At 43.0% G+C, this 13613-nt stretch overlaps 1 protein-coding gene across 1 annotated transcript in view; it reads right to left on the reverse strand.

The window, feature by feature from the left end:
- The window catches only part of TSR1 (TSR1 ribosome maturation factor), a 17521-nt gene extending 4734 nt beyond the window's left edge, over positions 1 to 12787 (reverse strand). Inside the window, exons 1-11 of the mRNA XM_083172153.1 lie at positions 12630 to 12787; positions 10570 to 10673; positions 8012 to 8228; positions 7777 to 7911; positions 6466 to 6896; positions 5047 to 5203; positions 4362 to 4525; positions 3804 to 4003; positions 2719 to 2878; positions 749 to 859; positions 325 to 457 (exon numbers count right to left, since the gene is read on the reverse strand). Of these exons, the coding sequence (XP_083028279.1) occupies positions 325 to 457; positions 749 to 859; positions 2719 to 2878; positions 3804 to 4003; positions 4362 to 4525; positions 5047 to 5203; positions 6466 to 6896; positions 7777 to 7911; positions 8012 to 8228; positions 10570 to 10673; positions 12630 to 12783 (1966 nt within the window). The 5' untranslated portion in view covers positions 12784 to 12787. The remainder of the gene's footprint in view (positions 1 to 324; positions 458 to 748; positions 860 to 2718; positions 2879 to 3803; positions 4004 to 4361; positions 4526 to 5046; positions 5204 to 6465; positions 6897 to 7776; positions 7912 to 8011; positions 8229 to 10569; positions 10674 to 12629) is intronic.
- Between the last annotated feature and the right edge of the window lie 826 nt (positions 12788 to 13613).

Raw genomic sequence — 13613 nt, forward strand, 5'->3', positions numbered from 1 at the left:
CAGCAGTTCTAATAGTGGCAGAAAAGCTGTGCGACTGCACGGCTTGTCCGCATCTAGAAAAGGCCCTGTATACACTGCAATATAGATATCAGTTTGAAGTACTCGCCCCGCCCAAATCTAACTCTCTGCACATCTGTTACATCTGCCCCACATGCAGTGCACACGGTTTTGCCCATTAAAGGAGTTTGCTTTTGCAAACCAACCTGAATCACCCCTAATATACAAACCGCATAATACAAATAAATATTGTTTGTTACTTCATTATCATCAATCAGCGTTCCAGAATACATGGTAACTGCAGGGATAAGCGTATAAGTTTCATACCAGATGTGTGCTGAGAGTACAGGGGCGATGCCCGGAACCGTCGGAAGCCACAGTGAAATATCATCTCTTCCTTAGCTTGCACTGGCTCACTGTTGCTAGCATGTCTTCTCACAAGCATGTTCACCACAGACATCTGCCATGGTATAAAAAAAAAAAAAAAAAAAAGTCATTACGTGGACCTAGATAGTTTAACCTTTTGAGTGCCAACATCTGAGTGGTTTAAAATATGGGCTAAAAAGGACAGCATAACACTTTTTTATATAAAAGTGAAATAAAAAAAAAGTAAAAAAGAAGGATTTGCTATGAGGTCATTAAGATGAATAAAAAAAAAATGTTTGCTCGCCAATTCTCACACCTATTTTGACAAATGCACTTGGCACTCAAAGGGTTAAGAACACAGGATAAGTTAGACTTGAGCACTCACCTTCTGTTCATGAGGGAGGAGGGAATACAGGACCAGAGGTGCCCCCTGCCTGAAATGTTCGAGTACAGAGACAGGTACACCAACGATATGCACGGTAACATACCAGCCAACCTAAAAATAACAACAATTGGAAACCAATCTGTTACCAGTGGCTAAGATTGTTTTTTAGTACATTATACATTTAAGCTGCTGCATGCAGAAGAAATTTAAGACCAACTCTGAAGCCACTCCAGATGTTGTTGAACTACACCTCCCAGCAATATACTGGATGACATTTAATTTCAAAATAAACAGAATAGGTTTTCTTGTGACTGTGCACACTTAAATCATATTCTATACAATTCATTTAAGCAAATAAACAGTATCGCAGTCATTTTGTTAACTTACCAAAGCAAGCTAACACGTTTTTGAGCCAGATGCACTAAGCTTCAAAAGCAATGAAACGGAGAATGATAAAGAACCAATCAGCTCCTGCCTGCCATTTTACAAACACAGCCTGTGACATGTCAGTCCGGAGCCCATTGGCTGGCTGTTTATCACTCTCCATTTTATCACTTTTGAAGCTTAGTGCATCTGGGCCTTTGGCTGTTGGGAGTACAGACATACACAGATACACCAGTAATACCAAGACATTCATATTGTTAAGATGTATTTCTACATAGAATATACCATATATACTAATCCATGTACACTTTGTGTGATACAGTAAAAATGTACAATCATTCCAATACACTTGTGCCTGTAGTGTCTATATCAGAATGGAGATGGGTTTGCTTCTGCCTTCAGATAGGATTCATCCACCAACTAAAGAATGTAAATGTTACATAAAAACGGTCTCTCTCGAACCATTACTCCAGGGAATCTTCGGCCCTCCAGCTGCTGTTGAACTACACCTCTCAGCATGCCATGCTACAGTTTTAGTATTTGGCCATGCTACCTGAGTCGGGGTTGAGTCATACAGGGAGGAGGATTATAGGGAGGTTTCCTTTGGTTCATTATAATTATTATTTTTGTTTCCCATATATCTTATTCTAGATTATTTTTAGGTTTGCAGGGTAACGTGGCTCTAGTAGTAAATATAGATTTGACGTTGTATCCTTACCACACTACCGGTATTCTGGGAGGCTGTTTTGTCTTGAGAATATTACATCGTCAAGACGGAACACTTCCATTATATTTCACACTGTGCTGATGTACCGTATTATTGCATTTAATGTGCGCTTTTGGAGGCCCTGCACTCCATGTCTACTCATTTTGGGGTGTATTTTTCATCATTTTATTTTTAGTGGTTGTATGTTTTTGAAAATCAATAAATAGAAAAATAAAACTGGTGCAAGGCACACTGGGAGGTGTAGTGCAAAAACAGCTGGAGGGCCAAAAGTTCCCTGTCAATTCATTACACTCTGGACTACAACCAGCCATTTTCCTTTTTTTAACTCTGTTAGAAATACAGACTTTAGTTTACTCAAAGGCACTTGGCGGACTGTTTGCATGCATCTTCCTATCATAACATGGAGGATTATCCGGGAGAAGTTATAACAGAATACACCTGCACAACTAACATCATAACTTAACATAAAACAGCAGACATGCTATTGCAGGCCTGGCCAATCAGTGGTTCTCGGGCTGTTGTGGAGCTACACATCCCAGCATGCTTTGTCACAGTTTTAGCATGCCCCAATATAAAAAAAGTGTGGCAATGCATGCTGGGACTTGTAGTTTCACAACAGCTGGAGAGCCACAGATTGGCCAGGCCTGTGCTACTGAAACCAACCTGTCAGCTTAAATATTACATTCATTCAATGACTTGACAGAGAAGAGATCATACCACACACATTCAGGTGAGATTTGTCCAGAGAAAAGAAGAAAGCACATTTGAAAAGAAAGACTGTTCACAAACAATGCACAATAACGTATTGTTACTGCAGTATATGAACACACGTGTTGTAGTCTAAGAACAAAATAATTACCATAGCACCTTCATCTTGGTCTTCTAGTTCTCTAAAGACACGTTTCCTGGCCCGGAAGAAGTCATGAAACTGGAAGATGCGGGCGTAATCTCTAGGAAGATTTTCCTTAGTATCCCATGGTGACGTGCGGAAGCTTTTCAGACCACGATACTTCTGAAACCTGCAGGATTATTAACAATTACTAACTGATCTTTTATTGATTTTGAAGCATTAGAATAAACAGTGAACACATAGAAACATAGAATTTGACGGCAGATAAGAGCCATTTGGCCCATCTAGTCTGCCCCTTTTTTTACCCTTCAGGTAATCTCAACCCTTTTTAATCCTTATTTCTTTGTAAGGATATTCATATGCCTATCCCAAGCATGTTTAAATTGTTCTACTGTCTTAGCCTCTACCACCTCTGATGGGAGGCTATTCCACTTATCCACTACCCTTTCTGTGAAGTAATTCTTTCTAACATTTCCCCTGAACCTACCTCCCTCCAGTTTCAGTGCATGTCCTCGTGTTCTATTACTTCTTTTCCTTTGAAGAAAATTTACGTTAAAGCCCTTGATATATTTGAAGATTTCTATCATGTCCCCCCTTTTCCTTCTCTGCTCCAAACTATACATGTTAAGATCTTTTAGTCTATCCAGGTAAGTTTTGTGATGTAGGCCATGCACCAGTTTAGTTGCCCTTCTTTGTACAGTCTCTAATGTATTTATATCCTTCTGAAGATATGGCCTCCAGAACTGGACACAGTATTCCAGATGAGGCCGTACCAATGACCTATAAATGGCATGATTAAGGCTTTTTTTCTGCTACTGATTCCTCTCCCTATGCAACCAAGCATCTGACTAGCCTTCCTCATTGCTTTGATACATTGCTTTCCTGCCTTTAAGTCACTTGAAATAGTGACTCCTAGATCTCTTTCCTCCTCAGTAGTTTCCATTATAGTACCCTTGATACTATATTGAGCCTTTGGTTTTTTGAGTCCCAAGTGCATAATTTTGCATTAAACTTTAGTTGCCATGCTCTTGACCAATTCTCAAGTTTACTTAGATCAGAATAATATTTAACCAGAACATAAGACCCTTTCTTACCTAATTCTGGCCAGCTGATCTCGTGGGGTGTCCACCTCATCCGGGAACATCTCCTCCTGACGCTGCAGCTTGTATTTCTCCAACATCTGTTCTTCCTCCATCTCATCCAGATTTTCATCGTACTTGTCATCCCGGGTGCTGTCTGGGATAGTGACCGTCTCACTCTCTTCTCCTGGGTCCTCCTCACTACTCTCCCCTTCCTAAAAGCGAAGCACAGAAAATGACGTTTGCAAATCGGACCACTCTGTGTTCTAGTCCCTTACACTGTATGGATTGTATTTTTTGATTGACAACTGAAGATGGACACAATTAAAACAGACACGCAGTTTTACATGTAGGGGTCTGTATCCAGATTCTGCTCATTTAAATAGCTCTCCCCACTCCTTCGGTGGATTAGTCACTAGGTTACCACTGCACTATGGTCATGGAATTCACAAGCTCTCATGTACAAATACGTATTAATAAAACAGCACTGCACTCCCACTGTTTACTGAAAATGGTCAGCTCTACCCCAATCCAAAATAAGGACACCAAGAGGACAAATGGTCAACTCAGTACCTCAGAAACGACTTCATCCATAGCATCTTCCAGATCGTCATCCAGATCATCATCACTATCACTTGCTTCTTCCCCGTCATTTTCTTCATCATCCAAGATCCAGGCGGCCTGATAGGTGGATGTACCTTTTGGAACTTTTCTTTTCACTTCCACCTTTCTCAAGTCTACGGGGAAATAAAATGTTTATTTATATCATTAAGAAGTCTTAGGATTTCTTTGTCTAATGCAAGGGTGGGTAATAAGGGTCTCTCCAGTTGCTGCCGGACTTCACATCCCAGAATGCCCTATCACCATTTTGCTACTAGGGCATGCTAACCCTATAGCTGGGAATGGTATTATGTGTAGTTGAACAGCACCTGGGGGTACAAGACTCCTGGTTTAAATGGTTCCATTGCTGAACGCACACATTTATTTACAGTTTTATATAGCGCAGCAAATTCCATTGCGCTTTACAATTGGACAAGTGTTACTTCTGAATTCTCTTAAACACTGGCTAAGAAAGAATTCAAGACCAACAAGCTAGGGTGTTACATTAGCGCAGTAGGTTACATTCCCCACAAAATGCGTTAAAACACACAAACCTTACCATTATACACTTGGTAGTTACTGGGATTTTGCACCATAAGATGCCATTCAACATTGCTAAGGAGAACATAGAAAATAGCACCTCTGCCAAGCTACTCACCCTCTGCTTCTCTCAGCTCTTCCTCCGTGGGCCAGGTCTGTTCCCCTTCCATGGGATCAGGAACCACCTCAGCCTGCAGGGATTCTTGTGTGGCTGAATCAGCTCTCATCAAGACCTTCACGTCCTCTTCCATTTCTGCACAGTTACCACCTTCATCCTTTAACAATCAGAACAGTAACAATGAGAACAGGAACCTCCTGCATGGACATTATTTAAAATATAGATCATTAGCTTGTCTACAACCAATTTAATTCTGCGTAAAATATTTAGAAGATCTAAAAAAAAAACAACTTAAAAAAAAAGTAATTTATAAAGCCTACATTACACCAGAAGTCCAGCCTTGTGCTCAGAATGATGCATAGTTCCAAGTTTGCCTTAAGCTGTATGTCATCGGCATCATACAAATAGGCATTTCTAACATTTTGTGAATAATATAATTTTTAATTATGGATCTCAGTAGTGCTCCATGCCTGTAAAGCAATATACATTCAACCATTCCTATGCCTGCATGAGAAAGGCCAGGTCTGCGACACAAGTGGGGTTGGACTGTGTTGTGACTTTTCAGAAATCTAAAGTCTTCAAACGAATATCTGGTACTTATCACTTAAGGTGGCCATACACTACTGCGAGATGTTGCAGCAGTGTATGGCCATCAGATCCCCCATATGCCACCTGGAACCTTCCCAAGCGGCAGGATTGTATGTAATATCGCATGCTGCCCCGTTTTCCTGAAACGAGGTCGGTCCTCCGACTGATGGCAATATATCAGATGGCATGTCAAACATATCCGATTATGGCCGATTTCTCGACCCGCTCCTTCAAAATCGAACCAAATCGAAAAAAGAAAAAAAAAAAGCCTGTACTCCTACACTTTTTCCCCTTTTTCTGAGTCGCACGCTAAAGTGGCTGTAGATTTCCTACCTATGCTAGTGAGAATATCCTACCAACATATGCGAGGGATTGCACAGGAGCAATTGGAAGCCCATGCAGTGCACAAATTTCATATCGGACATTATAATCATTACTATTGCCACTTCCACCTGCTCCATGCAAGCTGAAAAATCTACCTGAAAAACCAGCCTCTTTTCCCCACGTACACAACTCAACATAAACAGGAAGATTTTGTTACATGCCCACAACAGTCACACAATACAGGGTGGTTACATTGCTCAGGTCACATCCCGAAATGCCCTATTTGTCAGAGAGACATCAGGCCACGTTTAGCCGACTCAGAACAGGTAGAACAAAGATATGTGTACTCACAGCTGCACATGCACTGTATACAAAAACCGGTCTTCATCTAAACAGAGGTCCTTTCAACACAGAATCAGACCCAACATGCACGGCGGGCCAAAGGCCTCAGACAACAGGACTCAAAAACAAAGAAGTCAGGCAGCTATATTAATAATGAAGACATACCGCTATGTCCATATCCTGTCCTTTTTTGGCTTTAGTCCCATGGACGCGTGGGTTTAGCGGATAAGGATCAGGAGGCGCATCTATCTGACTCATCTGGAAGTCGCCATGACCAACGATATGCATCAGCTTGTTAACATTGAGTTCCTGTCCCCGAACATAGCCAGAGACTTTCAATGTGCCCACCAGGCCACTTTCATCGGATGGCAGAAATTCTGCTCTGTGCGCCAGCAGGTAGGAGCGCCTGTCTCGGAATGCCAAGTGTCTCTGTTTCTGGGTGCCCATTTGCCTTAGAAGAACTGCAGCCTCCTGTGCAGTGTCCAGGTGAAAGAGCTTAGCATCAGGAAACCTCTTCTCTGTCACTTTACTCAGCTGTTTCTTCACGTCTGTTCTTTTCTTTATTGGTATTTCATTTATACCCTGCACAGCAAGAACTAGAACAAGGCAAACAGAAGGTGTATAATATTTCACAACCTTATCTATGGGGAAACTCATATTGAGGTCAGACACCTTAAATTGAAATGTACACAATCACCTCCTCTAATGATGGTACAGAATTTCAGGTTAAGGAGCACCTGCTTAATAAATGCAATGTATGCAAACATTTTTGCATTTTGAACCAATATTCAGTTTCTGATCATCATAAAACATAGCCATGCACTGGTGAAGTCACAGGTTCCTTGCAAGTCAGGGCTGGGCAACACCGGCCCTCCAGATGTTAATGAACTACACATCCCAGGATGCTTTGCATTAGTTTTGCTATGTGGCCATGCTGAAACTGATGCAAGGCATGCTGGGATGTGTAGTTCATCAACATCTGGAGGGCCGGTGTTGCCCAGCCCTGTTGTAAGTTGATTGCCCAATTCCCAGTGTTCCCTATGCCCCCTAGTGGACGGAAAAGAAATGACTGCTTCCACTAACCACTAGGTGCTTAAAAATATAGCTCATCATTAAAGTGGCCTACACACTGGGCAATTCCAGGGCATTTTTTAAAAGATTTTACTAGATCGCTTAGAAAATGCCCCTACATTGCTCCGTTTGTAGGGGCCCTATTGATAGTGATGTGCAGCCCCACGCGTCACTATCGCCTGGCGATTAATATCAAGCATGCTGGATAAATCTAGTTAATCACTGGGCAGGGCCAGTGTTCTCATCTGACAACACTGGCCCTGACAGATGGCTCAGCACACAGCACTGACACAGTGCTGAGCAATGTAACATCACTCAGAATGATCAGCAAATCTCCCAGTGTGTAGGCCCCATTACATGCATGGCCTGATCACTTTGTGCATCCGTCTACCAAAAAGCACTTACCAAAACTAGGCAGGCCCTGAGCAAACAAGCAGGAAAGGCAATAATCTCCATAATCGTCCCATCCCTTATGGGGATCCAGAACAAAAAGAAGCGTGTCAGCCACCTTCGCCAAGTCCAGCAGGGAATGAAGATCATCTGTGAACAATGACAACAGTGATGCATTATCAATGTAGATAAGTGAGTCTGATTTTGGAGATGCATTTATGATGGCCAACAATGATTTCTTAAAGCTTACCTTTGTTTGCTTGGACAAAGCACCATCTCTGCTTCAGCTTAGGACAGACCAGAGCAAACTGGCCACTTTTTGTGTCATCTTCATGAAGCGTATCACCCTCATTACCCTGTACCAGATTTAAGAGGCTGCTAGAGACCACCCCGGAATGCAGAGTGACCACCACCACAAGGTGTGGGGGGCCGTCTTTACTTCCCAGGTGACGCTTTTCTGCCAGGACCTGAGGACAACAATGAACTTGCTAGTAAGTGTATACCCATGTACATTTAGCAACAACTGGCTCATCCATTCATTGGACAAGTCACAGGCGGACAGTAAAGAGTTCTAAAAATAAGTAATTTGCAATAGGTTACACTGTATATGTTCTGTTGAATAAATGTTACTTCATTGGTACCTCCGACTGTGCAGATATATCAGGTCTGTGATGCACATAACTGCAATATATGGCAGCGCACACTTGGAGTTATGCCAGTGTACAACCGCTCATTTTCCTGTGCACCCTTATGGGAAAGTGAGGTGAAATTGATCGATTTGCCGCGGCCATGCGTGTTCTGACGCCAACATCAATTAAATTGACCCATTGTGTTTTCATTTCCCTGCATTGCTACCTGGATTACGAGTGGAGATGGATGACCTTTCGGTAGATCAGCACATAAGCCCTGTATACATGCTTAGATTTGCTTTAGATTTGATGTTAGATTCGATTTTCTATTAGATCTGGCATTGGATCTTCCCATTAGATTTGGCATTAGATCTGTACTTTTGCATTCGATTCGATTTGGATTTCACAATGTAGGCACAATGTACTCATTCTATTTACTGGATCGAATTGAGATTTCCTTGGCTGCATAGAAGATTTTTGTGTTCGATTTGGTGAAAACGGGAGCGCGCATCGAATCGAAAGCAGATCAAAAGTGACACAAAAACCATTCGATTAGGATTCGATTTGATTTTGCTTCTATAAGCAAAATCGAATCGAAAACAGGCAAAAATCTAAGCGTGTGTACAGGGCTTTACATTTATGGATAATAAAACTTTGTTATGTGAAGAGGACCCGTCACTTATACACATTTAACCAATATCTGATCTAGGTGGTGTATAAAACCTCCCAGAGAGATGGGGGAGACGTATCACACCTTTAGAGACACAACGTGGAGAAGCTGAACATAGTGACCAATCAGCTTCTGTCATTTATCTCGCACAGCTTATTATATGACAGCTTGAAGTCAATTACACAATTAAGCTCGCCCCCTGGATTCCTAATGGGCGGGCTTAACTGTAATGCATTATGTTGATTCTCGGGTATTGCGGGGTGGCTGGGAAGCAGTGCTGATGCTGAGGAATCCCGCTGGTGATGATCACCTAAAGGGGTTAATTGTGATACAGGTTGAGTATCCCGTATCCGTGCATCTCTTATTCGAATTTTTTTTTATTTTTTTTAACCCCCCTAACCTTCTTTTCATACTTACCAAGTCCCAGGGCGTCCACAGCAGGCCTCCGGCATCTTCTCCGGGTCTCCAGCGGTCCCAGGAATGCATTGCGCGAGTGAGTGCGCGCGCGCGCCGGTGACGTCACCGGTGCGCGCGCACACTCGCGCAATGCATTCCTGGGACCGCTGGAGACCCGGAGAAGAAGCCGGAGGCCTGCGTGGACGCCGAGGGGCCACCGGACACCATCAGGGGACAGGTAAGTATGGCTAAAACAATTTATTCCAAAAACCGGAAAATTCCCCTTTCCGGAATGCTCGTGGTCCAGAGCATTTCGGATAGGGGATACTCAACCTGTACCACAATACTAATAACTTAACCCTAAAGCTGGCCATAGACGGTCCGTTCCCGGACCGGCCATTCTGTACTATGGGATGCGTGCTCCCGCGCATCTCATCGTACGGTACAAAAAGTATGTGCTGCACATACTTTTTGTACTAGCTGGTTATCACATCGCATTGCATGCACAAGGCATGCAATGCGATGCGTACTAAATAAGTCACAAACGGATCCATTAAATGGACTGTGTATGGGCAGCTTAACACCCAAAGCTTTCACAATGAATCCTACTACGCTTACAGTAACACCTCAAGCCTTACTCCAACCCAACTCTAACTCTTGACCCCAATACCCGCACCCTAAAAGGTGGGGACCTTCAATTTCTAGGTGTCTATGAAACACAACTTATAGGTGTTTTTTTTTTGTATAAGTGCATTCTTACTGTATGTGCAGCAATTTGCAAGCATTAATGAATAAGTGAGTATTTCGTGTAACATCAGGTTAGTGAGATCAGTGCCATCAATCTGTATTGTTCCCCTTCTATTCAAGCAATGCATTATTATCATTAAGACAGAATCAGCCAATAGCAGCAGCTCCTAAGGTAGCATTATTGTAGAGGAGACATTCATTATGTCATCAATGTACAATGCTGCCACCTCAACGTCTGCAATGTAGTGGTGTTATGTGCGCATATAACTATACATACATTATTGCTGTACACTCTGGTTGTACTATTGGAGTTAACCACTCAACTTATACTCTGCCGTTTGCAGAAGCCACATCTTACATACTTACAGCATCTTTCCGTAGTCTACGGATCTGGTTAGCTTTATGTTTTCTGTCCAGCTTTTTCAAATCTTTCCGAACTTTTTTACTCAGAACTTTTGCAGGAACACGACCTGAAATAAAAATAATTCATTTAGCCAAGGCCAAGCGTTGTAGATTTGCTGTAGTGGGAAACCGAACAGCACATCAGTTGAACAAGTTACATGGGTGAGACGCAGTATCAGCGCGCATAGCGGCTTGTATACACTTCCCCGTCATAATGACCACTTGTACATCTGCAACCTGGATCCCTAGGGGTTAATATACAGACCAGCAATGAGTTTTCCCCCCATCAATGTGAGACCTTAGGGAGGCTGAGTGGACCGTGTGTGGGGACACATGAACTATACTGAAAGTGAACTTCGACCCTTTATTAGCACAGATGATCACTGCAGTAGACAGCTTCTAATCTACAGACAGAGAAGAGCAGAGACCAGGGACTAAAACATTGTATGCCTTGAGCAAAGCAATGCCCCAGGGCACCTACTGAACCATTCACGAGAATACATTTGAAAAATAATCAAAATGTACCCGTCCTGCGCTGTGTCTCCACATGCATCTTGTGTGCCCTATGGATCAGTCAGTAGAGGACGGCACTTTCACTACACCCCAGCCAACTGCTCACGGCTCATCCACCAGTCACACAAGAGGAGACCACCGCTCATCCCTCTCTGATACATAAATACAGGTGCAGGGGGGCTGTGGCAGCGGGGGTCAAAAGTCGGGCTTAGGCAATGGCAACACGTGGAGATTTTCTGTATTTTCTCTGCAAAAGTGTGGAGTTAGTCGCAGCAAAGAGCTTTCTCACAGCTCTTCCACTGCAAGTGATAATAAATGAATACATCACAGGAATGTATCCATTGTGTTGCTGACTTGGACAAAAAATTTTCAGATCCCATCTGCATGTGTGATGCATATACCCACAAATATTGAGGGGAGACACAGGGAAATTAGTTTATTCCCAAGCTGTCAAACTTTAATTGAACATTTTGATGGGCGATACAGTAACATCATGTTTGATTTATTTGAACAACATTCACTTTGGGAAGGACACCACACTAGCTAAAGAGGTTATTACTCTTTAAACTGCGGTAAACTAAGTTTACAGCTGTTTGCCCCCGTACCACTTTCTCTATAGAGAGAACGGTACAGTCCCTATTGCCAGGACCCAGCTGGGTGAAGAAGTTGCTGGCCACGTTAGGGTGCCAGCAGGAGAGCAGAGAACACTGCTGAGGAGGTAGACAGCATTGTACCTTGCTGAAGAAGCATTGAAGAATACCAGCTGCATTTTCATTTGTATCACAGTTAAGGCCCCCATACGCTACCTGCCGCAGGCATCGCACAGCACAAAAAGTATTTGCTACACATACCTTTTGTACTGCCCGCGGATATCATGCGATGCGATCCAGACGATAACGCAGGGGCCCTCATACTAAATGAAATATGCTGTTATTTTTCCTTTATAAATTCGGCCCTAGTTAAGATACCATGAGGAATAAGTCGTACGTCATCTACAGTTACAACGCAGACCATCAAAATCTACTTTGCAGCGAGCTCCAATACAGCATTGCGCAACAGGACTGCATATCCCAATATGTTTCACCACATCATTATGAACTAAATACAAGATACAATAATACCTACATTTCCCATCATGTATACATACAGTATAGTCCTACTTTTTGAAAAAAGACAGGATCCTTTCGGTGTATATTTGTATATTCCATGTTACAATTTTTACTCACGTCATTAGTGACTCATTATGCTCCAGGGTTTGCGGGGCCCTTGGACAACTGCCCATATAAAGATACTGATGTTTGTAAGCTAAAATCAAGTAATTGCCAGTTACATGTATAACAGTCTGTGACGGGCAGCAACCACTGGTGGGCAGTGGGCACACATGTGCTGCAGTGTTAGGGCACAGACAGTATGAGGTCAGGCCAGTAATGATGGGCAGCAGCACGTGGGAGCTCCATATGCAGGGACAAGGAAAGAATCCCGGACATTACCGACTACAGCCTCCCTCTCACCTTTATTTTCCCGGTCCTGCTCCCCACGACCGCGGTGCCGGCCGGTTTTGTGCGCCTTATTCTGCTGTTTGAAGGCGCCAGGCCGGTGCGCAGCCTGTTGCTCGCCAGCCGCCATGATAACTCGCAATCTCTGTCTCCGCCCACTTTCTGGCATAACCACGCTGAAGTGACCCAGCTCAACTCAGGGCGGAAGACAGACATACTGCGCATGCGCACACTTGCAGTCGAGTACATGTGCTATATATAAGCTCAGACATACATTGAATCTCAGACTCAGAGCAGCCAGCGGACTCGTGCTCATTGCTACTATAAGAGAATCAGAAGCTACATGAATAAAACATAAAGCCTACAATGACTGGGTTACAACAGATGCATGATTACTGCAACATATCCATAGATCACAAATTAATCATGTACACGGGAAAATAATTTCAATATTATCCAGCAGGTGGCAATGTAAGACCATCCTCACAGTCCCAATGTGACCTTACTCCAGTACAAGTATTTGACAAATCTGCACTAGTATTATTATTATCGTTTATTTATATGGCGCCACAAGGTTTCCGCAACTCCTAACAATACATAAATGACCAAAAAAAACAAATAACGAATGACAGTACAAGACAATTTAGGACAAGTACATGGTAAATAAGGATAGTTACATCAGGGGACAGGGCATTGGACCAATTATCAGGGTGGCAGAGATGTATATATTTTAAGAGATAACACACTATTGGCCTGATTAAGAGGTGGGCGCACAGTCGATGTTGCACACAGTCCAGCGATTATTGGCCACTGTATGGATATAGCGCACACATATTCTGCTTTACAGAGAATATTTGGAACATTCACATCAGTCCCTGACACACACATAATCTAGAATATATTTTTGGATTGTGGGAAGAAACTGGAGTACCCGGAGGAAACCCACACAAGTATGGGGTGAATATACAAACTCTGCACAGTTAGGGGTATGGTGGGAAC

The sequence above is a fragment of the Crinia signifera genome, chromosome 2, assembly GCF_055691185.1.
Source record: "Crinia signifera chromosome 2, ASM5569118v1, whole genome shotgun sequence".
In the NCBI taxonomy this organism is placed as follows: domain Eukaryota; kingdom Metazoa; phylum Chordata; class Amphibia; order Anura; family Myobatrachidae; genus Crinia; species Crinia signifera.